The sequence below is a fragment of the Leucoraja erinacea genome, chromosome 4 (genome assembly GCF_028641065.1).
Source record: "Leucoraja erinacea ecotype New England chromosome 4, Leri_hhj_1, whole genome shotgun sequence".
NCBI classification, from domain to species: Eukaryota; Metazoa; Chordata; class Chondrichthyes; order Rajiformes; family Rajidae; genus Leucoraja; species Leucoraja erinaceus.
In genome coordinates, this window is record NC_073380.1 from 68,382,190 (window position 1) to 68,409,648 (window position 27,459).

Sequence of the window (27,459 nt, forward strand, 5' to 3'; positions counted from 1 at the left end):
ACCGGCTTGCTTCTGAATTCTGAATGGCTCAATTCCTCCGTTGATCGCTGGGACACGGGGAATCGTCACGCGAGAGCTGCCGAGGGTCGCTGCCTGTTCGCAGTAGGCCCCGTCCGAGCCGCCCGCTCACCAAGTTCAGGTCCGTCCTCTTCCTCCCCCATCCACTGCCCATCCCCCTTCCCTCTCCACTCCCTCCTCCCCCCCCAGTCGTCCTCTCCTCCCCCTCCTCCCCCTTCCTTTCCCTTTCTCCCCCTCATCTCCCGCCCCTTCCCCCTTCTCGCTCCCTCTCCCCCTGCCTTTCCCCCTCCATACCCCTCCCCACTCTTTCCCCCTCACTCCTCTCTCCCCCCTATCCATCTCCCCTACCCCTCTTCCCTTCCTCCCCCCTCCTCTCCCGCCCCTTCTCTCTCTGCCCTCACTCTCTACCCACCCCCCTCTCTAGAAGCGCCTGCGAGTTGGGGGCTATGCGTCAGTAGATAGGGCCATTATGGGGTAAAAGGAGCAAATTAATAATATGAATATAATATCAAGGGGGTAGTTAGCGTGTGCGTGGGGGGGGGGGGGTAGTTAGTGTGTGTGTGTGACTCTGCATGCTGCACCCCCCCTCCCCGCAACTGCACGTTGGGGGAACAGACCCAACGGGTCTGCACTTGGTCTAGTTATTATTAAAAACAGCCTAATGTGCCAATCAAGATGATGATTTCTGGGGATAGCAAAGTTGAAACTGTTCTTTTAAACAGGAAAAAGACTGCGGTGAGGGGCAACTTCGAAAACCATCAATAGCGTTATTTAAAATGAAATTAAGTTGATGGCCATATTGACAAATCAGTTCGTTTCAGCATTTTCAATACAGAAAGTGGGTCTCATGCCAAAGAGATCAAGGAAACTAATATCAAATTGTAGTGAGGAGTTCCATGAAATTAACATAAGCAAAGAAGCAACTTTGCAAAAAGTAAAAATGCTAGAGAATAATGCATTCTTAGGGCTAGATAGTTTCTGTTCTAGAGTTTAAGGATGTAGATCAGAATGTTACTCTTATCTTAATTATGATTTCCTTGATCCAGGAACAATTCCTTTAGATTAATAAACTGCACGTGTAGGAAGGAACTGTAGATGCTGGTTTATACCGAAGATAGACATACTGCTGGAGTAACTCAGTGGGTCAGGCAGCATCTCTGGAAAAAAGTAATATGTGACGTTGTGGGTTGGAACTGCTTCAGACTGGACATCTGGACGAAAACGGCACAAAACTTGGAAGATGTAAACCTGGAAAGGAAGACCAGTTACCCTAAATCTGTTTGTGGCGAAATTATTAGCATCTATAATACAAGATTAAAATCCTGAATCCCTTGAAAACCATGGCAAATGGCCAGGCATGACATATGTGATCAACCACATTGGACCTAAAGTGTAGGACAAATAGGACAATGTCCAATAGACAGTATCTGAAGACCAAAACAACAGTTTACATCGAACATTAACATATTACTGACAAACACAGATAATAATCACGAAGGACTGAAATATAGCAGGGCTGAAGTGAGTTTTAGATGGTTTAGAGTTTTAGATGGTTAGATCACATCTAAAGTACTCTGAGAAGTTCTCGGCGTTCCACCGCTGAAAAAACCTTTGGAAAGAATATATTGATTTTTCAGAGAGACCATTGTAGTTCAATTAGAATGATCTTGAATGCCAACTGAAATATTTGTGGAAATTCTGGAAATTCAGGGTAAATACCATAAAGATGAGAAGATGATTTGAATATTCAGAAGGTGAAATAATAGCTTTTATGGTCTTAATATAATTGGCATAGTATATGTACTTTGTAGTATCATTGAATTGTTGGGGTTTTAAGTTCTTTTGAGGTCAAGATTAGATGGTTTCTCGTTTTGTTACTGCAGATTGTCATTGTATTGAACTTACAAGAGACAGATGTAACCAACCTCTTGTCAACACAAGCTTGGACATTGTCCAGCTCCTGGTTATGTTTCATGATTACCCATAGAATTACGATTGACATTAAGTTTGAAGAATCGTTAACAAAGGTCTGATCCATGGCAAGTCAAAAGGAGAATTGCAACTTTATCTATGGTGGTTTCCTTGAACTATTTCTGGTGTATCTTAAGTGTGCAATGTGTTGTAATTAAAACAATGTTATTATGTGTCTGAACTAAGAGTGTTCTAATTGGAGGACTGTGGAAACAGATGGCATAGGTATATAATTATGGTGTTACTGATAATTTACAGTGCTTTGCCAGATTTTGGGTTGATGGATTTGACCATGAGTTTTTGTCACATCGAAGATGTTCTCTATGAAACAAAAGAGAACATTTTTGTACTATCCATCTAAAATGGACATGAATTTTGCAAAGGATAAGGAAGAACAATGTCACCAAGCTTTACATAAAAAGACTCATACCTCTTTCAGATCACATTTCAGTTCACTGATTGTGCAAGAACCATGATTTTACGTGTCTCCCACACTGAGTTCACCAGGTTATGTTCCGGATTGGAATCAATGAGGATGGATTTTGAAAGCCAAGTGTGAAACTGAACACCTGCATGCACAGATTCTGCATCTGCATGATGCTTCTCCTGTGCATTGTGATCTTTGTTTAATAAACACCTAAACTCTTGCTGGGCATATTTGAATAGCTTCAAAGAGTGAGAACAAAGAAAAGACGGGCATGTTTTTGAACATTTACAGACACATCTCAAAATTTCCTTTCACCCCTCATTACTCAATATTTTAGGAAATGAAATGGTTACCCAACCCAACGGTATTGTGGTTCGACATATCAACTGAGAAACACTAACACAATCTAGTTAAAACAATGCAAACAAACCTAATTGCTGAAGATAATGCTTCAGATTGACATACTTTCGAAATAAATCTTTTAAAATTAATTTGAATTGAATAACTAGGTATTTTGCACAAATCTGGAAATTACGGATGCCTTCAATATTTGAAAATACAAATGTGGCTTTATATTTTTATACAACATACTTTTATATTTTTGTTATCAAAAATCAACTCGTGTACCTTGAGTGCATGATTCTTGCAGGAGGAGTGCATATTTTCTATACCGGATTTTCTTCAGAAAAGAAAACAGTGATTCTATAACCTGCACATTTTATTAAAGGGTGCAAGTTTTCTGGTACTTTTGAGGACATGACCTTCTCGATGCTGCCCTAAATATCAGTCTTCAGGCAAGGAACAGACCAAGAATGGTTGTGCATTGACTAAATTACCAGACTAATAGTCGCCTGAATAATATCATCAATCAAAAGCTGGCTTGGGTCATGTACAAAGACATGGTTTACTAAAAGCAACTGTTTGCATCATCCCACCATCATGGGGTCAAGTAAACAACCAGATAGTATAGATTCTCCAGTTTTATTACCAAATTGGCCTAATATGTTTTTTAGGACAAATTTATTTGCTTGTTTTCTTGCATTTGTAAATGTTACATTTCCTCTTGACCTCTTTTTCCTCACACTAACAATAACATTGAAAAAGACGAGTCTTTAAAATAACAAGACAAATATGCCTTTTGCTTGACTTGCTTACTGAATGGGCATTGCAAGTTTTTATAAAATGTCAGACTTAGCTTTGCCTGCTCTACAAGTCTTGTAATGAAGCAGTTGTTTATTTTTTTTTAAATACCAACATCGGCATTCTAGTCTTTTTTGACCACATGTATTAATTAATAATGTTCAAGTTCAAGTTCACATTTATTGTCACATGCACCAATTAAGGTACAGTGATGTTTGAGTTACCATTGCAGCCATGCAATTGTATTTCACTGCACCTTACGGTGCATGTGACAAATACATTTGAACTTAATCTTATAAGAACACAATACACGATAGACCTTAACATAAACATCTACCACATTGATCACTGTGATGGAATGCAATAAAGTTCAGTCAGTCTTCCTCTGTTGTTCACCCGTGTATGGGGCCTTGACCCTCCGTAGTCGCAGCTATGGATGGCCTGATATACAGGCCCTCTCGTCGGGATGATCGAAGCTCCGATGTCCGGACGGATGAAACACGGACGAAGATGAGGTTCATCAAAGTTATATGTAATTTACTATCCATTTTTTACAAATTCTGAAATATATTTGATTCACAGTAAAAAAATATATTATCCTTACTTTAAAACTGAAATAAATATTTCCAGGATTTACACAGAAAGATGTAAGGAAGGTATCTATAATGTGGAGAGTGAAGAAAAGATAGAAAGAATGTTATCATTCAGTAATATTTTTTTCTTGGAGAAGATGGTTCCATGTGATGCTTATTAACAGAGAAGAATAAAAGGTCTAGAATTGCATTAGTTCTTTCAGTAATTTGTTAATTGGTTGTTATGTTGTGGAACAACAGCCATTTTGACCACGGCCCCATCACTTGGGAGTGTAATAACGTGGAGGCTTGAAACAGTGGGTGGTACTGAATCAACTTCCATGAATGAAGAGCATTCCTTCAAATACTGTGCCAATCTAAGTGTATGCAAAATCCAATCCAAAGAAATGCATGCCTACCACTAGTTCTAATTGAAGTTACAGGAGAGAAAGAGGCAGAGGCCTACCATTGGGCAGGGGCAGCGTGATGGTGGTTGAGGAGAGGTAAGGAATTTGTCATGCCAGAAATCAATGCTGAGAAGTAGGTAACCAATAATTTCCAATCGGGGTATGTTGGGGTAATTGGTAACCATGGGAGTCATGTTATATGTTTCTGGGTTGTTGACTGGTGGAATATTGAAGACCTGGGATGTCTGATTGAATGATTTTTGTGTGGAGGGTCAATGGGTTGTGTTTGGTTTAGATTAGTTTATTATTGTCATGTGTACAGTGCGGTTCAGTGAAAAGCTTTTGTTTGCATGCTATCCAATCAAAGAAAATACATTATTCAGATGAATGGTACACAGATAAAGGATAAAGGGTGTAACATCTAGTGCAAAGATATAATGATCTGGCTGGTTGGATGATTGATGAATGGGGGAACGGATCGGTAAAAAAAATCACTGGCGGAGAAGGTGGAGATGCAGATGGGCAGGTTACTGAGTAAAGCCAGTGAATAAATCTTGCACAGAAGGAAGCTATTCAGTCCATTGGATCCATGCTGGTTCTCAGGGGAACAATTCTATTAGTCCTTTTCCTCCTTTCTTTGTGTCACCTGCAACCAATTGATTCTTTATGTCATTAACCTGCACTATGGACTAAGTTACAGTAGCAAACTACGCTACCAGGACTGAAGGCGGAACAACCAAAGGATACCCACACCCTCGTTGGAAGGGATGGTACCTGGATTAGGTTCCCGTTGCCAAGTTGGGACCTACTCGAGCAAGTGACATAGGAGCAGGCCACTGCAAGTAACCTGCAAACAGCTCACTCCAATATGAACAAAAATCAAAGCACATGACGCTTATTGGTTGCTAATGTGCATGTATGTCTAAGTCCTCCATGCAAGCACCTGGATGGAAATCCTGGATCTTTTGAGGCATGGGTAAATTCCCTGATATTAAAAGTTTTATATTTCTTTGGGATTGGATTGCTTAATGAACAAAAACATGATATTGTGTTTAGGATTACTTTTATATCTCAGCACATCATCAGTGAAAGGTTGGTTTAACACATTGCTAAGTGAATACAATTTAAATGTCTCTGTTGTGATTTATTATTTTTAATGTATTAAGATTTCTCCTTGAATTGTGTAAAATTAGTTGGGTATTGTAGGGCAGCTGCATTTGAAATACAAAGGTTGTAGTCTTATTTCCAGTGTGGATTATATTCATTTTTTTTTTTTAAGTACCAAATCATTTAGCATGACCTTGGTGTTACATAGATCCGTAAAGCAATTATTCAACTGGATCATCTTAAAAGTATTAAAAAGGTGGCATATAATTTTAAATTAATACAAATTCTAGACTTGTGAGCAGTTCTAGAAAATAGTTTGCCGTTTATCATGAAAAAGCTTGAGGTAATTAAATCTTGGTATATGATTATGAAATACATGTAGAAAAAAAGCCTATAATGTGAAGTGAAATAAAAAGGACAGTCTCCAAAAACTTGCATCATGCTCTCTCATCTGAGACCATACTTCATGAGTGCAGGGTGAAGGTCAAGGAGTTATCTTAACTCCATCAATCCTGCGGACAGTTACAAATGACCTTTCACTTTCTATAAGACATTCAATATTCTGAATTGTGGGGATACATTTTTCTGTGTTTAGAAAATGGGAAAATAAAAGACTTTCATGCTGCTAAAGGTGCAGGATCTTCTGAACGGTTCATTGACCCTGTGTGCTGATAGAAACTAATATCTAATTTACACTGACTGAGCCATATTCTGAAAAATTGAATTTCTAAAATTGTTATTGAAACCATAGGTAAACTTTCAGCATATAGAGTGGGTTATTAGTCACTAGATTGGGCATTTTATCATTCTAAATGGAAACAAGGAATTTGTGTACATTTTATTTCCATCTTGTGTCGAAATATTAAATTATGCAGTCTATTGTTCAGCAGTGAATTATTTTCAATATTTTTTATAAAGAACAGTATTAAGCTAGATATCAGAGGGCAGATATCTGTAGATTAGGTTCGTAAAGACCTAAAAAAAATGAACTATTAAATTATGCTTTTGTTTTGTAGATTCACCAAAAAGAACACAAATTAGGTGCTCTGGAAGAAGAGCTGATGGAGGCCAAAAAGCAATATTCTGTCTGCTATGAAAAGGTAATTATTTTCTGAATCAATATTTTTAATATATTTACTGGTGAGTAAATCATTGTGATTTTACAATACTTAGCATAATCAGTCACATTTAATGCTGGCCAAAACATTTGTTTCTAATATATGGAGATGTTACCGGGTGTATTTTACCAAGGCCCCAACATACCCCATTAGACATGGTTATGAGCTTAGATTTTAAAATAGCTGTCCATGGTCAGCTGCAAATGAACCGAATAAGGTGCAGTGGGGTAATAGGGCACCTGGAACCTTGTGAGAAATGGAACAAACTATGCACCTCTGCATCAACGTGGTTAATGGATTAAAACAACTAGACAAAGATTCACGGAAACCGGTGATGATACATAATTCACAAGTTCTTTGTCACAAGATGCTGATTAATTTCTGCAGTTTTAACAGCACTGTCTGGGTCATTCTATTTCATGATATTAATGCACTCTTTGTTCGTAAAGTAAACAAGTTTGAATAATAGAATCTCAATTGTCCACCATTCTCTGATTCCTGAAACTGAGTGGAAAAAGAAAGTTACTCTGAGAGAAAAGGTAGCAATGTTAATAAGTGAGATCACTGTTGTAGTGAAGACCAACTTTCACAAAATCACAGATCAACCTTGATCAAAAGCTCAAGGTGTAGAATCACTTTGGTGGAGATAAGCCATAGGATGGTTAAGAACTCACAAGTATGGATAGAGGTCCCACCCTGCTTCCTGCAAAGACTCCATCCCCTACTCTCAATTCATCCGTCTACGCCACATCTGCGCCCAAGATGAGGTGTTCTATACTAGAACATCCGAGATGTCCTCATTCTTTAGGGGACAGGTGTTCCCCTCTCCCATCATAGATGAGGTCCTCACTCATGTTTCCTTTGTACCCCGCAGCTCTGCCCTTGCTCCCCCTCCCCCGAGTCGCAGCAGAGACAGAGTCCTCCTAGTCCTTACCTTCCACCCCATCAGCTGTCGTGTCCAACACATAATCCTCCAAAATTGCTGCCATCTCCAACGGGATCCCACCACCAGTCACATTTTCCCATCTCCACTCCTTTCCGCATTCGGCAGAGAACGTTCCCTCCGCAACTCCCTGGTTAACATCTCTTCCCACCCAAACCACCCCTTCCCCAGGTACCTTCCCCAACAACTGCAGAAGATGCAACACCTGTCACTATTATCCCCTCCCTTGACTCTGTTCAGGGACCCCGACAGTCCTTTCAGGTTAGGCAGAGGTTCACTTGCACCTCCTTCAACCTCATCTACTGTATCTGTTGTTCAAGATATGGACGCTTATGCTCTTATACATCGGCGGGACCAAACGCAGACTGGGCTATCGTTTCATGGAACACCTATGCTCAGCCCGCGTGAACCAACCTGGTCTCCCGGTTGCTGGACACTTTAATTCTCCTTCTCATTCCTACATAGACCTTACTGCCCTTGGTCTCCTCCATTGTCAGAGTGAGGCTAAATGCAATTTGGAGGAACAGCATCTCATATTTCGCTTGGGCAGCTTACTGCCCAGTGGTATGAATATTGATAGCTCTCACTTCAAGTAGCCCCAGCATCCCCCCCTCTCTCTATCGCTCCCCCACCCAAGTCACCCTACAAACAACTTACTGTACAGCCCGTTTCCTTTATCATCGTTACCTTTTTGCATATCTTTCATTCATTGTTTTTTTTAAATCTCTCCACATCATCGTCTATATCTATTGTTTTCCTTATCCCTAACCAGTCTGAAGAAGGGTCTTAACTCAAAACATCACCCATTCCTTTTCTCCAGAGATGCTGCCTGTTCCGCAGAGTTACTCCAACTTTTTGTGTCTATCTTCAGTTTAAACCATCATCTGCAGTTCCTTCTTACACAAGTAATGGGTGGATACAGGTGAAGGGGGGCAGGGAGGAGGGGGTTAATAGATAGATGGGTGGACAGACCAGAGGTGAAAAGACAGAAGGTATGAGACAAACGGATTAAAAACTGGCTAATAATGAAGCTAGAGGAAGGAATGTAGGTGAAAGGGAAGGAGGAGGGGAGCCAACCATTGTAACTCCTCTTTCCATTCCAATGCTGACCTTTTTGGCCTTAGCTTCCTCCATTGCCAGAGTGAGGCCACACTTAAACTGGAGGAACATTATCTCATATTCCACTTGGGTAGCTTATATCCCAACGGTATGAACATTGTATTTTCCAATTTTAAGTAATCACAACACCTCATCTCTTTTTTGTCCCCATCCATCCTCTTTCTGTCCCCCCCCCCTCTTTTTCTCCCCTCTCTCCCGTGCCCCACGTAGTCTTTCCTATTTCTCGTCTTTCCTTTCTTTTCCACCTACATTCCTTCCTTGAGCTTCACAATTATCAACTCTTCAATCTTTATCTCTCACACCTTTTGTCCTTTCATCTACAGTCTTTGTTCAACCATCTCCCTATGAAAACCTCTGTAAACATCAAGCAAAGCCAGATATTTCACTCCTCAGTGCTCTCTCCAAGCTCAGCATTATTGTTCCTTTACAATAATTAATTAAAAGGAATTGAACTGCAGGGTTTTCAATCCCATCTCCATCATCACCGCTAACACAATTTTGCTTCTCCCCACCTTATATTAGAGATACCTCACTGTAGCCAATTATCCTATCAACCGCCACATCTTTGAGTTGTGGGATGAAACCAGTGTGCCCGGGGGAAACCCACGCAATCAATCAGAAAATATTGCTGGAAATATTCTTCTTTATAGAGGAAAATGGACACCAATTTGTTTCAATTATAGTTGTGTCTCTTTTGCTATCCTATTGCCAGTTCCAATCGAAGGCCGCTGACCTAAAACATTACATCTGTGACTCCCTTCACAGATGCGGCTTGACTTGCTGAGTATTTTCAGGATTTTTCTTTTTAATATGACTGGAGACAGCCATCTTTAAAGAGATTTTCTACATTGAACGCAGACTTTATTGGTATTTGGCCGGTAACTCTTTGAAGGTTGAAGAGTTCCACATGTAATGGTGCATAATCTGCCTTTACTAGTTTGCTGCAATTTTTATCCTTTGTGGCTTCACAAGAAATGCAGCTTGTGTGAAAACATCTGATCATAAATATGCATGCTGTAAGTGAGAGTTCAGCTTATTTTAATATTCATTTCAATGTTACAGAAACAGGAACACTTTAACTGACACATTACAAGGCTTATTTTCATATTCTGGCATATTGCCATCTGAAACCAGAGAAGGTGCTTCTACTTCATCAAGCAAATCTAATTGCTTATTAATCGAGATGTAAAGCAGCAGACAGGTGCACACACTTCATCATAGAATCTGAACTTTGGCAAATCTTGATTTATTATATAACATGATCCTGCTGCTGCAGAGACATTCTACGGTAGCATTTTACAGTAAGAGTGGCTCAATGGTTGCTTGTGATTGAATTAGGAAACAAATTCTTCCACAATATTAACAGAATATTCATCAGTGGGTTGGATATGTGAAACCGCAACAACCATTAACAACCATGACAGGAATAGACCATTTAGCCCTTGGGCATGTTCTGCCCATCAGAGGGTTAATCCGTGATATAACTCCAAATGCATGCTTCTGTCTCGTATCTTTTCATAACAGTGATTAATAAGATGTACTAATCTCAGGTTTAAGTTTAACAGTTGATCAGTTGTCATTTGTGGAAGAGGATTCCAAAATCCATCTCCTCCATGAAAAGATGTTTACTGATCGCTCCTGAAGGTTTAACATTAGATATTGTCCCCAGTCCTGTAACGTGTATAGCTTGGACCCAATAGCAGCACAGAATCAGGCAGGTATAATTGGTAATGAACCTTATAACAATACTGTAACACAGAGTAGTAACACAGGAATGGGTACACCGTACTCACACAGAGGCTCAGGATTGAGCGAGGGTTCCGAAGAGGGGCAGGCAGGAGACGTAGTCGGGGTAGCGGAAGGTCCGGTAACCAGGAGATCCAACACACGATGCAAACAAACCAGCAAGGGACAGACGAAAGGAGAGTCGAAGTCAGGCAGGTAGTCGAGGAGCCGTTGCAGGGATACACCAAACAGCCCAGGAGAGAGGCAGACAGAAACCAGGAGGTCGGGGACAGAAGGCTGAGGTGCTATCCGGGAAGACGACAGGACGGAATGGTCAGGGGCAGGCAGGTTCGAATCCGTGTAGGCAGTCGGGAAATCGCTGGAGAGTCTTGCATGAATGCTGAGCACAATCTGGCCCTGTGTGAACGGTGAGGAGAGTCTATATACCGGGTTAATAGGTGATCAGAGGCAACAGAGTGCAACAGGTGAGGAGAGTTAGGCTGATGAGAGGGGAGTGGCAGGCAGGCAGGTGAGGAGAAGGAGGGACCGGTGGAAAAGTACTGGGAGGTGAAGTGGATGAGAATGAGGAGAGGGCAGACTGTGACAAGTCCTAGACTCAGGAATCAGCGGAAGCAATTTCACTGTATTGATAATTCCCCATAACATCAAATTAACTTTTAACCTTCTACATTCTAATGAATACAGCCACAATTTAAAATATCTCTCTTAATTTAACCCTGAGAATGCAGATTTCTTGCTAGTAAATCAGAGCTGCTTTCCTAAACTGGTTCTATCCAGAGCTTTGTACAACAGTAGTGCAACTTCTACTCCACTTAATATTAAAATCAACATTCCACATGGAAGCACCTTAATCTGGCACAAGCCTTTTAACATCCACAACTGTACTTTCATATAAGCCACACCACTACCTGTAGACTAGTATAGTTTAGTTTTCTGTCATATGTACTGAGGAACAGTGAGAAGCTTTTGTTTGCTCGCTATCCAGTCAAATAAAATACTATACATGAATAAAAGATACAAGATACATTTATTTGTCACATGTACCAATTGGTACAGTGAAATGTGTGGTCACCATACAGCCATACGAATAAAAAAAAAGACCACAGACTCCAGCATAAAACAACCCCACACAGCAGAATCAAAGTTTCCCACAGTGGGGGAAGGCACCAACAGTTCAGCCATCTTCCTCTAATGTTCTTTGATGTTCACCCATAGTCGGTCCCTCCCGAGCCCTCCGCAGTCACCGCTATGGGTGGCCCAATGTTCAGGCCCACTCGCCGGGATGGATGGAACTCTGACGTCAGAATGGGAGAACAACTTCAGTGGCTTGGAGATCCGAATCGGCCACTTCCTACTGGAGACCGAGGCTCCCGAAGTCCACAGGCCATGCCGGGCGGAGACCCAGCAAAGGGATCCCAGGACTGCTCGACACTGAAGTCAGTGCCGCCCCCGCTGGAAGCCCCACGAACCACAGCTCCACGATGTTGAAGCAGCTTCCAACATCGTGGAGCTTCAAATGGAGACCCAGGTAGGTATCGCCCGCTACGCGATGAATCCAGCGCTGCACCTGAAGCTCTGGTCCGGTTCCCGGACCCCGGCAGGAAAGGCCGCGCCAATCCAGTTGGTAGGCCGCGAGGAGGGGGGTGGGGCAAGGATGCGACTCGGAGAATAGTCGCATCCTTGCCAGGAAGTGACTGGGAAACGGTTTCCCCTTACCCTACCCCCCTCCCCCACATAGAAAAACTAAAGAAATCTCCAAAACAAACTTAAGCCAGACTAAAATAATAAAAAGATAGAAAAAACAGACAGACTGCTGGCAGAGGCTGCCATCAATGCGGTGCCCCTAGTGGTAAAACCATATAATCAATCCGTCCACAGTGCACATATAAAGGATAAAGGGTACAACATTTAATAGAAGATATAACATTGAAGTACACTGAAGGATAGTTCAATGGTCTCCAATGAGGTTGCTTGGATGTCAGGACCCTACTCTAGCTGATGAGAGTACCATTTAGTTGCCTGGGAAGAAAGATAACAACTAGGAAGAAAGATAATAGCTGTAAAGAAACAAATGAAACTATCCTAAATCAGGTGAAATTGGAGTAGAGTAATCCAGCCACTAAATATGTATCAATAAACAATCTGCTTGAAGGAAGTCAGCAGGTTATGTAGCATAAGTGGAGAGAAATGGACAACAGTGTTTATGTTTGGAACTCTTCTTCTGGACCAGAAACGTTGCACATCCATATCCCTCCACCTATGCCACTCGACCTCCTGAGTTGCTGCAGCAGATTGTATGTTGTTCCAGATTCCATCATCTGCAGTGCCTTGTGTCTCGACTATATCTGTATGCAGCTCATGGCGGGAGTGGGAAAGTGATGAAGGCTTGATGGCCTTTATGCTGTTGAACACTTGATCAGCTGTGGGAGGTCAAAATAAACTATTGGCTGGTGATGCTGTTTGAAAGTGGCATCATAGTGTCAGATCAGCGTGGCATACTGACTGAGATTATGAACTACTTGCTCTCCATGCCTGCTGTGTTCACAAATTCCTTTCACCATGATGGCATCCACTGCAATTCCCATCAGAGAAATTGTAGTGGCTCAATTGCTTGAAGTGTGGCTTGTTTATCCTTGCAGGCATTCTGCTGATATGAGCTCTGACATTAGTAGTGTGAAGTGCCAAGGAGGCAGCACTGTTTATGAAGTGATTGAAGCAGCATTGATTCCACTTTGGCAGCGAGAGAACAGAGGATCAGACTTTGCCCTACACCAATGCTTGTTCGCACCACACTGGCACTTCAAATTTTACTTCCTTTCCTTTTCACCTCTATTTAATCACATCTCCCACATGTCTTGCTGAGAAGGGTCTTCCAAAGTATTTTGAATATTTTGCCAACCTTTTGTGAAACGTCCCCTTAAGCATTCTCATCCCAATAAGATGGTCCTTTCACTTAGACTAAATCTTGGTACTATAACATATAGTAATATATAGTGGAGAATTGAATGCTATTTGCAATTTATCCTTCGCAAGGTATTCTTAATTGGTTAAAACTGACCTAGAGCTGGAGGTGAGTGTTGGCCCTATTCTATTGTAAGTATTGAAGAACAGAAAAGAGATGAATTTGTGTTGTTATATATTGAAACATCAAAGTAGACGTTTGCTTGACAGGAGATTGCGACATAGCTTTAATGTGTCATCAGAACATTCCAGAGAATTGTACAAGCTTTGTATTCTGTCTGTGAACTAAATATACTTCATTTGAAAGAGGACAGCTATATTTGCTGCCAATAATGTATTATGGATGACTGTAACTGTGAGTTGCTCAGACAAATATATTCACACTGAAGCTTGTATTAGATGTTAGAATCCAAGAAGATATGATTTGAAATAATGGCTGCAACTTTCAATTTTGATCTTAGTTCCTCCATGGAGAAAAAATCACGCAGCAGTTAAAAGAAGAAACTGTTGAGCTGACAGACCAAATAAAACAGCATTCCCAAGATATCAACGTGCTCAGTGCTGAGAAGCAGAAAATAGAACTGGAGGTGACAGTAATTACTGAAAAGTATAGAACTGCTCAACATGAGGTATATTAGAGATGTCAATAAAATATATAAATTGTTGCTGTCACTCTTTACATATTTTTGTTAATATTTGAATTGAGTGGCTTTCCTACATTAAAATTAACAATGTTAAAATTGGCATGAGGTTATTAAAATATAAAATATTTTAAGATTTAAGCAGCTGTTAACCAAATAAAGTTAAGATGGTCAGTATTCGTTATAAATGTTTTTGCCAATATTGCAAAAAGCAGAATTTTGGAAGAACTCAATGGATCAAGCAGCATATGTGGAAGCAAAACTTGTAAGTTAATGTTTCGGGATGAGATCCTGAGAGCGAACAGTTTGTGCCAGTATATAGTTTTTTTATTCTACCTCTCAGCCTTGCAGTTCTGTTTACCTTCATGCCAATATTAGTCTACTTGGTTCTTGGCATATCATATACATTAAATACAGAATGAATCTGGTAGTTCAGTATCATACAACAAACCATATCCTTGACAGAAACATCAATTACATTATTTTCTTCCATTTCATTTTTTCCCCAAGTAAACAACATTGTATGAAATGTAATGTGATATATGTTAGCTTAAATTTGTATTGTTTTCTCAAATAATTACGATATGAATTTGTTTGTGTTCTCAAGTCAGTAGTGTTTTATTGTCATATGTCCCGAAACGGAACAATGAAATTTTTACCTGCAGCAGCACGATATGTAAAATTAGCACTCAGTGGACACCATATTAAACAACAAAAATAAGTTCAATATTGAAAAATAAAGACTATAGTGCAAAGAAAACGAAAGGCCCAAAGTCTCTAATGCAATCAAGGCAGTTCATTGTTCGAAGTTTAGTTCAAGTTCATAGTGGTCAATAACCTGATGGTTATTGGGAAGAAGCTGCTCCTGAAACTGGACGTTATAGTTTTCAGGCTCCTATATCTTCTTCCCGATGGCAGGAGTGAAATGAGAGCGTGGCCAGTGTGGAGATGATCCTCAATGATGCTGCCCTCCTATAGATCCCTTTGATGGTGGGGAGGTCATTACCTGTTATGGACTGGGCATTGACACCATGTTTTGTAATCTTCGTTCCTGGGTAATGGAGTTACCGAACCAAGCCATGATGCAGTCAAATTCGCTCTCTAATGTACACAGGTAGAAGTTCAAGAGTATATTCATCAACATACCAAATCTCCTCAATCTTCTAAGTAAGTAGATAAGGGGCTTTCTTTATGAATGCTTCAGTGTGCTGGGTGCAGGGCAGATCTTCCGAGATTTGCACATCCAGAGGAACCTGGAGTATTTAATTCTCTCCACCACCGAACCATCAATGAAGGCAGGTGTGTGAATCCTTGGCCTTCCTCTTCTGAAGTTCTAATACCTGAACAACATTCAGCAATGTATCTACCTTGAAAAGCTTTCATCATCATGGGGTGCTGAGATCTTAGTCATGTGAACTTTGAAAGATGGACAACAAAGGAAATTAAGTTAATATTTTATAGTTTGTCGTTTTCATAGTGCCCCTAGCTAATTATTTTTTATTTTGTTTCTGATTGTAGGCACTAATAGATTTTGCATATTTGTGCTTATGGTGTGCATTTTTTAAAATATACATTAAAAAAGAAACCAGCATATATTTTCGACTGAATAAGACTGAATTTCTCTCTTGAATTCTGGTGGTCAAAGATATCAATAATTATTTAATGATTGTAGTTGCCTAAACTTAAAACAAGCACAATAAACACAAGTATTATAAACTGAATTAGGCAGCTTATAATACTTGCTTTATTCATCTTATATCACTTGTATTATTCACATTCCTGCTGTGTTATTTGAAATCCAGGTGGGCAAGCAAGACCAGATTATTCTAAAACTGAAGACTGATTTGGAAACGGCACAGGCAAAATATGAAGGAGCAGAGGAAGAGGTATGTATATTTTCAAGAATGCATGCACATTGGAGAAAAACATGGACATTTAGTTAATTTTGCAAATATTGTTCTTCATCTATTCAACTTCCTCTGATAGATTATTAGTCAGCTATCTTCCTTAAATGTGCACCACATTTTAATTTGGAATATTCTACATTTTGCAGTGCCACATGGTGAAACATTTTGTTGTGTTGTCCAACACATAAATAAAGACATTCCAGAAGCATTTTAAAATCTTTAGGCTCAATGGTTAGTGTCAGCTTTGTCTCATGTAATAGGAGCTTGCTTTGGAGTCAGAAGCTTGTGAGTTCACGACTCATGCCAGATATATCACAAAAATTGAGGCCAGCTACTCCATTAATTGGGGACAGAGGCTGTCTTTAGATTGAGATGTTATACTTATTCCTATTGAACCTTTGAATGTAGACAGAATTATCCGTTCGTTTTGAGGAAGAAAGATAACCTAGAAATGTTGGTCAAAATCTGTTCATCACAATGTTTATTTTAGAAGATTTTAATTTGGTTATTATCACATTAACATTGTAAGAGATTGTAAGTTACCTGCTTTTTTTTCTGTGCTACAAAATTGTCTACATTTCTGAAACATATTGTAAAATACTTTGGAACATTTTGAAAGGCCTGTGTAAAGAAATGCTACAGAAGTACAAGTCTTTCATTGTCAGCAGAAATTCCTCTATTCACAGAAGGAAAGAAAATTATTGTCTTCAATTGTTTTCTGCTTGACTGGTCCAAGTCCCTGCCTCTGGCTGCGCACCTGATCACATTACCTATCCATGGCTCTGGCCACATATGAAACCGCAGACTGACCTTTTCTATCTCCAATTTTGCACGTTTCTGACCTCCGGCTCTGGCCACATGCATAGCTACATTCTTGACTCCTGGCTTCAGCCATTCCCCAATTCCTAGAACCAGTCCTATATCCAAGTCCAGTCCACGTTTCTGGCAGCAGGTACAGACCCACATATGTTTCTGTCCCGGACCCTCAATGCCCATTCCAAACCATGGTTGCAGCGTATATGTACTTAAGGAAGACATAAATAATTTGCCGGAAATAGCAGGGGACCGCGGGTCAAAGGAGTTGGAGGAATTGAGTGAAATCCAGGTTAGCCGGGAAGTGGTGTTGGGTAAATTGAATGGATTAAAGGCCGATAAATCCCCAGGGCCAGATAGGCTGCATCCCAGAGTACTTAAGGAAGTAGCTCCAGAAATAGTGGATGCATTAGTAATAATCTTTCAAAACTCTTTAGATTCTGGAGTAGTTCCTGAAGATTGGTGGGTAGCAAACGTAACCCCACTTTTTAAGAAGGGAGGGAGAGAGAAAATGGGGAATTACAGACCAGTTAGTCTAACATCGGTAGTGGGGAAACTGCTAGAGTCAGTTATTAAAGATGGGATAGCAGCACATTTGGAAAGTGGTGAAATCATTGGACAAAGTCAGCATGGATTTACGAAAGGTAAATCATGTCGGACGAATCTTATAGAATTTTTCGAGGATGTAACTAGTAGGGTGGATAGGGGAGAACCAGTGGATGTGGTGTATCTGGACTTCCAGAAGGCTTTCGACAAGGTCCCACATAAGAGATTAGTATACAAACTTAAAGCACAAGGCATTGGGGGTTCAGTATTGATGTGGATAGAGAACTGGCTGGCAAACAGGATGCAAAGAGTAGGAGTAAACGGGTCCTTTTCACAATGGCAGGCAGTGACTAGTGGGGTACCCCAAGGCTCAGTACTGGGACCCCAGCTATTTACAATATATATTAATGATCTGGATGAGGGAATTGAAGGCAATATCTCCAAGTTTGCGGATGACACTAAGCTGGGGGGCAGTGTTAGCTGTGAGGAGGATGCTAGGAGACTGCAGGGTGACTTGGATAGGCTGGGTGAGTGGGCAAATGTTTGGCAGATGCAGTATAATGTGGATAAATGTGAGGTTATCCATTTTTGTGGCAAAAACAGGAAAGCAGACTATTATCTAAATGGTGGCCGATTGGGAAAGGGGGAGATGCAGCGAGACCTGGGTGTCATGGTACACCAGTCATTGAAGGTAGGAATGCAGGTGCAGCAGGCAGTAAAGAAAGCGAATGGTATGTTAGCTTTCATTGCAAAAGGATTTGAGTATAGGAGCAGAGAGGTTCTACTGCAGTTGTACAGGGTCTTGGTGAGACCACACCTGGAGTATTGCGTACAGTTTTGGTCTCCAAATCTGAGGAAGGACATTATTGCCATAGAGGGAGTGCAGAGACGGTTCACCAGACTGATTCCTGGGATGTCAGGACTGTCTTATGAAGAAAGACTGGATAGACTTGGTTTATACTCTCTAGAATTTAGAAGATTGAGAGGGGATCTTATAGAAACTTACAAAATTGTTAAGGGGTTGGACAGGCTAGATGCAGGAAGATTGTTCCCGATGTTAGGGAAGTCCAGGACAAGGGGTCACAGCTTAAGGATAAAGGGGAAATCCTTTAAAACCGAGATGAGAAGAACTTTTTTCACGCAGAGAGTGGTGAATCTCTGGAACTCTCTGCCACAGAGGGTAGTTGAGGCCAGTTCATTGGCTATATTTAAGAGGGAGTTAGATGTGGCCCTTGTGGCTAAGGGGATCAGGGGGTATGGAGAGAAGGCAGGTACGGGATACTGAGTTGGATGATCAGCCATGATCATGTTGAATGGCGGTGCAGGCTCGAAGGGCCGAATGGCCTACTCCTGCACCTAATTTCTATGTTTCTATGTTTCTATGTTAAGATCCCGAGATCTGGTCACCCACCTGACACATTCCTGATCCCTAACTCTGACAACATACTTAACTGTATTCAGATTCCTTGCATCCAACAAAATCTCCCAAACCTACTGCTACACGCATAATTACATTCCAGTTTCCTGGATCTGGCGACATACATAACTCTTTCTGACCCTGGCTGAAGAAAGGGACTGAATGCACACCAACGAATTAACGTTATTTCAAATATAACAATATTTTTACAGTTACCTGTCACAAGAGCAGAACTGAATTAAGTCTGATCATTAATATCTATGAGCCAGGAGACTGGCAGAAACATAAGTATAATGCAATCACTTTTATAAATGTTTTAAAAGGAAAAGACTAGCCAAACTATTATATAAAGCGGTACAGTGGCGCAGCGGTACAGTAGCAGCCTTAAGGCCCTGTTCCACTTTCCCGAGTAATGAACTCTCCCGAGTTTTCGTCTTGATTTGAACTCGGGGAATGTCGGGTAATGTCGGTAGCGAGTCCGTAGGAGTCTGTAGATGTTTCATAGCGGCTCCCAATGGCAGCCGTAGGAACTCGGGGCATCAGGTAAGTTGGGACGCTTTTTCAACGTTGAAAAATGTCTACGAGTTAAAAGAAATAGCCCTGAGTACCTACGACCAGCTATTACCGTAATTCTCCAAGTCCGAATCAAGGGGAAAACTCGGGAGAGTTCGTGAGTTACTCGGGAAAGTGGGACAGGGCCTTTACAGTGCCAGAGACCCTGGTTTGATCCTGCCTATATGGAATTTGTACATTCTCCCTGTGACCCTGTGGGTTTTCTCTGGGTGCTCCGCTGTCATCCCACACTCCATAGACGTACAGGTTTGTAGGTTAATTGCCGTTGGTAAAATTGTAAATTGTTCCTAGTGTGTAGTATTAGTGTTAGTGTATTGGATGATTGCCGGTCGGCGCAGACTCAATGAGCCAAGGGGCCTATTTCCCCGTTGTATGTCTAAAGAAAGAGAAGGGAGCATTTTTAATGCGAAATAAGGAAGTGTCTGAGAAATTAAATCATTAATGTGCACCTGTCTTCACTGAAGAAGGCAACTAAAACTTACCTGAACTACTAGGTCTAGTAAGAATGAGCAACTGAAGGAAATAAGTAAAAGTACAAAAATACAACCAGAGAAGTTATTGTTCCTCAGAAACTATTAATACCTGAGATTTAATTAACTGCCTGCCAGTGTTTTGAAAGAACTTCACTCAGTCTACCTGGACCTACCTGATTCCTTGTTGCCAAACACTTTAATTCCCCTTCCCATTCCCACACTGACCTTTCTGTCCTTGGGCTCCTCCATTGTCAGAGTGAGGCCAAGCAGCCTATCATATTTTGAGGAACCGCATCTCATATTTTGCTTAATCAGCCTGAAGAAGGGCTTGGCCCAAAACGTCACCCATTCCTCCTCTCCAGAGATGCTGCCCGTCCCGCTGAGTTACTCAAGAATTTTGTGTCTATCTCTGATTTAAACCAGCATCTGCAGTTCTTTCCTATTCATATTTTGCTTGGACAGCCTATAACCCAGTGATATGAATATTGATTTATCTAACTTCAAGTAACCCTTGCATTCCCTCTCTCTCCATCCCTCCTCGTCCAAATTATACCAGCTTCAAAGTCGTCTTGTTGAGTCTCATTGTCTGTAACTTGTTCTCGTCTTATAAACAGCATATCTTTCATTCATTTGTTCAATATCTCTCTACATCACCGCCTATATCTCTCGTTTCCCTTTCCCTTGATCTCCAGTCTGAAGAAGGGTCTTGACCCGAAACGTCACCTGTTCCTTTTCTCTAGAGCTGCTGTCTGACCCGCTGAGTTACTCCAGCATTTTGTGTCTGTCTTTGGCATCTGCAGTTCCTTCCTGCACAGTGTTTTGAAAGAGCTGTGTATAAAGATGGTAAACACTCTAGTTATTATCTTCCAAACTTTTGTATATTCTGAAGTTGTTTCTGTGGATTGCATGGTATTAAATGTAATCCACTATTTATGAAAGGTGATAAAAAAGTAAACCAGCAACCTTTCAGGCCAACACCAGTGATAAGGAAATGCTGGAATCTAGGATGTAATAATGCTAAAGATATATTAACAAAATATCTAGAAAAGATTAATAGGATTGAGCAAAGACAACATGGATTTATGAAAGAAAAATCCTGTTTGACTAATCTGTTGGAGTACTTGTAAGTATATGACTAGATACTAATGTATGTGGTGTATGTGAACTTTCAGAAGATGTTTGAAAACAGAGGTTGGTCAACAAAGAAAGAGCATTGAATTGGGGATAACATATCAACGTGGATTGAGAATTTGTTATAGGGCACCATTCATGGGTACCTAGATGCACTTACACACTACTTGCTGATGGCCAACATGCGGGTGAGGCAAACAATTAAAGAGGAAATGATACGTTAAGGTTGATTAGGGACAAATCAAATATAGGAGTAAGAAAGTCTTATAGTAATTGTATATGGCCTTGTGACACCACATCTGGAGTATTGTCTATAGTTGGTCTCCTTAACCGAGGAAATGTAGGTAGATTTAGGTTTATTAGTGTGACGTGTTGCAGTGAAAGACTTTGTTTTACATGGTATCCAAACAGATCAGATAAACTGTATATAAATACAATCAAGTCAAACTCAAGTATAATAGATAGAGCAAAGGGGAAGATAAAGAGTGCAGAATATAGTTCTCAACCTTGTAGCGCATCAGTTCCATAGACAAATTACCATGATCCACAATGCTTATGAAAGGAATGTTCAGATGCCTGATAAGAGGGGAAGAAACTGCTGGTGTGTGCTTTCAACCTTCTGTGCCTTAAGATGGATTTGCCATGGAGGGAGAACATAGAAAATTGATGGGACAGGCTTGCTGTATGAGGACAAATTGTGTAGACTAAAAACAGTACTCTCTGGAGTTTAGAAGAATGAGTGATAATTTCATCAAAGCATACCAAATTCTTCCAGTGCTTTGCCAAGCTGTGCAGGGAAGATGTTTCCCTTGGCTGAGGAGTGAAGGACTAGGGCGTATGGGCTCAGAATGAGTGGTCAACTATTTAGAAGTGAAACATCTTTCTTCTCTCAGAGAATGATAAAACTTTGGAATTCTGCACCCTGGAGGCCTGGGGAAGCACGCTGTTGTCTTTATTCACAGTGCCAATTAATAGATTTCTGGACATTAACTGAATCAATGTATAGTGTGGTGAATGCTAATGAGTAGACATGCATACAAAGTTAATTTAATCAACCAAGGTCTGCTGGTCATGAAGTTCCTGAAGTAAGTGGCAGATGGAGGCCCTAAGGCCAAGGCCCTGGAGTTTAGAGATGAAACTATTTGGTATTATGGTGTTGAAGGTTGAACTATAGTCAATGAATAGCATCCTGCATATAGGTGTTCTTATTGTCAAGATGATCCAGGGCCAAAGGTAGTACAAGGGATGGCATCCTCTGTGAACCTATTTTTCCTGATAGCTAATTGCAGGGGGTTTAGATTGTCCAGAAGACTGATGCTGATGTGGGCACCTGCAATCCTTCTAAATATTTCATTATAGCCAATGTTAGACCTATTGGGCTAGAGTCATTGAGGCAGATTATGATTATCCATGCAATGTGCCCATGTACTTGCGTAGGTTGTTTTGACATGCAGCATTTCTGCCAGCCACATTCATGCTAACACAAGTTGTTTTTGCGGGGATGAGTAACATCTGCACACCTAATTCCTGATATGGAGGTCTTTTCCAGTGAAGCTGAAGAAGCCAACAGAAATAATTGGTGACCACCACAATCATGCTGTTATGTTGAGATCATCTACGTTTGAGCATCTACAGGTGTGGGAGGAGGTGATAGTGGGAGACCATCTCTGAACATTAGCTCCAGGCCAACTTAATTGAACTTAGTTTCCAGTAAGGACCATGAAGAACATTACCAAAGTTCTGCCTAGGTTCTGCCTGCGGCAGCTGAGAAAAGACAATCTGCCACAGGCAATGATGGTCCAGTTTTACACTGCCATCATAGAGTTTGTCCTCACCTTCTCCATCATAGTCTGGTTTGGCTCAGCCACCAATCATAATATCCGGAGGCTGCAGCGCATCGTTCGATCAGCCGAGAAGGTTGTTGGCTGCAACCTTATCCCCATCGACGAACTGTACACTGCAAAGGCCAGCGGGTAAGATCATCTCTGACCCCTCTCACCCTGGCCACAAACTCTTTGAAGCACTTCTCTCTGAAAGGCGACTCCGGACTGTCGAAGCTGCCACAGCCAGACATAAAAACAGCTTTTTTCCACAAGCAGTAGCTTTACTCAACAGCCAAAAGTCTGTAGCCTCCTTTTGCTCAGGATTAAGAAGATTTCAGGTAATTCAAACGTTAGTCACGTGTTTAACAGTGAAGAAGACATCTTCATATCCTAGGGAGGTACCAAAAGGCTGGAAAGTGGGCAGAGAAGTAGCAAATAGAACTTATTCCGGCTACAAATTAAATGATGTCGTTGGGGAACACAGCTAAGGTCAAATAAATGTCAGGATACTGAGTATAGGAGGGCAGAGAGTTGATGTATCCCAAGTGTACAGGCTTCTGAAAGTTTCTGAACAAGAGAGCTAAGTTAGAGTCATAAAACTATGCAGCACAGATAGAGTCTCATAGGCCCTACTCATCCATGCCAACCAAGTTGCCTAACTGTTAGTTGCACTTGCATCTCTCTTAACCTTTCCTATCTGTCCAAGTGTCCTCTAAATCCTATATTCATACCCACCTGTACCACATTGCCTGGCAACAGATTCCATATATGCATCACTCTCTGTTTAAAAATGTTACCCCCCATGTTCCTTCTCATCTTAAGCCCATAGCCTCTAGTTTTAGATTCCCCTACCCTGAGGAAAAGGCTGTGAGCATTCACTTTATCTAAACTCTCCAAAAATTTATAAACCCCTACATGGTCGCTGTTATGCTCCAGTGTGAAAACAATACCCAGCAGAACCATCGTCTCCTTATAACTCAAACCTTCCAGACCTGGCAACATCCTCACAAATCCTTCCCGTTGCAGGGCAACCAGAACTGTACAGAGTACTCCAAATGTGATCCAACCAACATCTTGCACATGATGTTCTAACTCCTGTACACAATATACTTAACGATGAAGACAAGCATGCCAAATGCTGGTGCCGTCAATGTACTTTTACAATAGCTGCTCTTGTTATTCTAGATAGTAAATACTATGGGTTTTCCAGTGACAATCAAGAAAGTTGCATGTATACATTTTGTAGATGATATTCTCAACTATAGAAATCCACCTCTCACTTGACAGGCTTTGTTCCACCCCCACCTATCTTCTGCAGCTTTCTGCCCCCGACTACAATCAGTCTGAAGAAGGGACTCAACCCAAAATGTCACTTATCCATTCCAGCCATATCTGCTGTCTGACCTGCCGAGTTACTCCAGCACTTTGTGTTTTGGCCGTAGGAAGTCATGACTAGATTGTTGAAAGATAGCCAATAAGGTCTTTTATATTTATTCATGCACAAAATGTGGATTGCCTCTTCATGCCAATATCCATAGTCCCCCAATTGCCTTGAACAAAGGAGATAGTTAAGAATCAGATATATTTATCTATGATATAGTAGAATTAGAGCTGGTAGAGCTGCTGCCTGATAGCTCCACTGACTAGGGTTCGATCCTGACCTTTGATTCTGCCAGGACTTTCTCCCTCTGACAGTTTGGCTTTCCAACCATGTCCCAAAGATGTGCATGTGTGTGATGGTCTATAATAACTAGGTAGCATTTGACAAAGTGGGATTCAAAACTAAAGTGAATGGAGATCATGGAGCAATCTCTGCAGTGACTAATCACATGCTCCAACACTCAGTTCATAACCTTCTATTCCATGGCATTTTAGGTGCTCATGTAAATACTTAAATATTGTAGGGGCACTTGCCTGCACCAATCCCTCAGTAAGTGGGTTCTAAAGACTCCTCTAAATCTCCCATTCTTTAGTTTAAAATACTGGGTTACTTACCCAACTGGCAATAGCAAAGTTGCTGGCAGAATGGTGGAAAACCAGTGCTGAAATCACAAATAATGGTATCCCAAGAGAGGATGGTTCTTTTTTTACTGAACTACTGGTATTGCCTTAGGGTATTCCACCCGGTGGTGCCCGTAATGGCCACCTCGCCAGCAGTCTGTCTTGTCGCTTCTCTGTTTTTATTATTTTAAATATGTCTTGAATGTTTGTTTTAATGTATCTTGGTATGTTTTATGTGCGGGGGGGTGGGGGGGGGGGGGGGGGGTCGGGGGAAACTTTTTTCAGTCACTTACCTCGACAGAGATGCGATTTTTCTCCGTGTCGCATCTCCGCCCCCCCACCTGCGGCATACATCGTGGAGTGATGCGGCCTTTCCCCACATCAATGTAGCCTTCATACAGTTGCATATACGATAGAAATAGTGAGTGCTCATGTGCTTCTCTGCAAAATTGCTGAGATCATTCCACCAGCAGTGCCCTAAAGTCCCAGGTTACTGGTAAATTGCATAAATAAATGGTAAAATCGGGAATTTCTAGGTATGTCTATACCAGTTTCAGAATGGACAGTGTCATTTATTGAATTAATCTTTGCTTTGCATTGGTTTGTACAGAAGTGCACTCACAGGTTTTAAAGCAATCCATCCTCCAGCTGACAAGGACAAAAATGTAATGCAATGTAAGTCACATAAATTGTTTATTTTAATAAACAGATTGACGATGAAAGAGCTGAGGTCAGCAGACTTAATAAAGAATTAAAAGATCTGCAGCAAGAAACATGCAAACTAAGGAACATTAAAAATGTACAACAAGACCAGCTGAATAGGGCTGGAACATCTATTCAGGAATTTGAACATGAACAAAAAATGCTCCTGGAAGAGGTTAGTAGGCAGTGAGGTATGTAGGGTTTCGGCCCGAAACGTTGCCTATTTCCTTCGCTCCACAGATGCTGCTGCACCCGCTGAGTTTCTCCAGCATTTTTGTGTACATTAGTAGAAGGCAGAGTAGGACTCTCAAATTTGATTACCCAATGTAATTGAGATTGTAAATTTTTATATTTTAATATTTTAGTAGAACATTTTATAATATTAAAATCTTTCTATGAAAAGTCACTTTGAAAACAGTTGACAATGTCTTCTGAAATGTGCCATGGACTCTGCATTGACATACTTTCTATCACTATTCTACCATTTGCTTGAGGACATAATGTAGCACACAGATGCCTTTCAGTGCTATTATTGTGTTGTGAGCCTTGACTGTTTATATTGGTTGGCTATTGAACATAGAAACAATAGGTAACTCTAATCCTCGCCTAAGCTGATGTCAACTTGCACACACTATCAGTATCTAGGAAATACTAGACCAAGTGCAGACCCGTTGGGTCTGTTCCCCCAACGTGCGGTTGTGGGGGGGGCAGCCTGCAGCGTCACACACACTAACTATCCCCCCCCCCGCACTCACGCTAATTACCCCCCTTGATAGGGATCTAGAGGGGGGGGGTAGAGAGTGAGGGCAGAGAGAGAAGGGGCAGAGACACACAGAGAGGGGCAAGAGGGAGAGGGGGATGGAGGGGAGCAGAAGAGGGAGGGTGGGTGAGGGTGGAAGGTGGGGGAGGAGAGAGAGGGTGAGAGTGAGGGGGAGAGGAGGGGGGGGGGGGGGTGTGGGGGAGCAGGGAGGGGGGTGTGGAGGGGAGGGGGTTTAGGGGAGGGGAGGAGGGAGGGAGAGGGGGGGAGAGGGGAGGGGGGGGGAGAGAGAGAGGGGGGGCTGAGAGGGGGTGGAGGGGGGGGGAGAGGTGGGGGAGCAGGGAGGGAGGGTGGAGGGGGAAGGGTAGGGGGGTGTCGAGGGCTGAGGGGTTTAGGGGAGGGACGGTGGGGGAGGGGATGGAGGGGAGGAGGGGTAGAAAAAGGGGAGAGAGAGAGAGAGAGAGGGGAGGGGGGTGGGGGGGGGGGAGAGGGAGGAGAGGGAGAGGAGGAGGGGAGGGAGAGGGGAGGAGAGGAGAGGTAGAGGGGGAGAGGGAGGGAGAGGGGGGGGGGAGAGGGAGGAGAGGGGGGGAGGAGAGGGGGGGGAGGAGAGGAGAGGAGAGGGGGGGGAGAGGAGAGGAGAAGGGGGGGAGAGGAGAGGAGAGGGGGGGAGAGGGAGGGGGGGGAGAGGAGAGGGGGGGGAGGAGAGGGGAGGGGGGTAGAGGAGAGGGGCGGAGAGGGGGGGGGAGGAGGGGGGGGGGGGAGGAGAGGGGGGGGAGAAGAGAGGGGGGGAGAGGAGGGTGGGAGAGAGGGGAGGATGGGGAGAGAGGAGGGGAGAGAGAGAGAGTGCCTTTTTACTTCAACCCAAACAACCATTTGCAGGCAGAGCTTTTTTACTTCAAACTAACCATATTTTTATTTTCAAACCACATTAAGGGTACTTACAGTTGAGTAGACATTTGTTCAGTGTTATTCAGAGCTCAGAGTGACCTCCATCTTGCAGAGACTGAGTGAGGCACACCACTTCCTGGTTTTATAGTCTCTCCCCCTCCCTCCAGCAGGGGCAGCAGAGAGAATGGTGATTTAAAATAAACATTAATATCGCTCTGATTTTTCATCGATGGAAAAAATACTCTGGTCCAGGAAGGC

The 27,459-nt window shown here is 41.9% G+C and overlaps 1 protein-coding gene across 7 annotated transcripts in view; it reads left to right on the forward strand.

Moving 5' to 3' along the window:
* LOC129696527 (putative leucine-rich repeat-containing protein DDB_G0290503) overlaps positions 1-27,459 on the forward strand; it is a 402,087-nt gene that overhangs the window by 195,818 nt on the left and 178,810 nt on the right. For all 7 annotated transcript variants that reach the window (XM_055634522.1, XM_055634523.1, XM_055634521.1 and 4 more), the window contains 4 exons: positions 6,659-6,742; positions 13,991-14,158; positions 15,973-16,056; positions 25,564-25,731. In XM_055634522.1, coding sequence (XP_055490497.1) covers positions 6,659-6,742; positions 13,991-14,158; positions 15,973-16,056; positions 25,564-25,731 — 504 coding nt within the window. The remainder of the gene's footprint in view (positions 1-6,658; positions 6,743-13,990; positions 14,159-15,972; positions 16,057-25,563; positions 25,732-27,459) is intronic.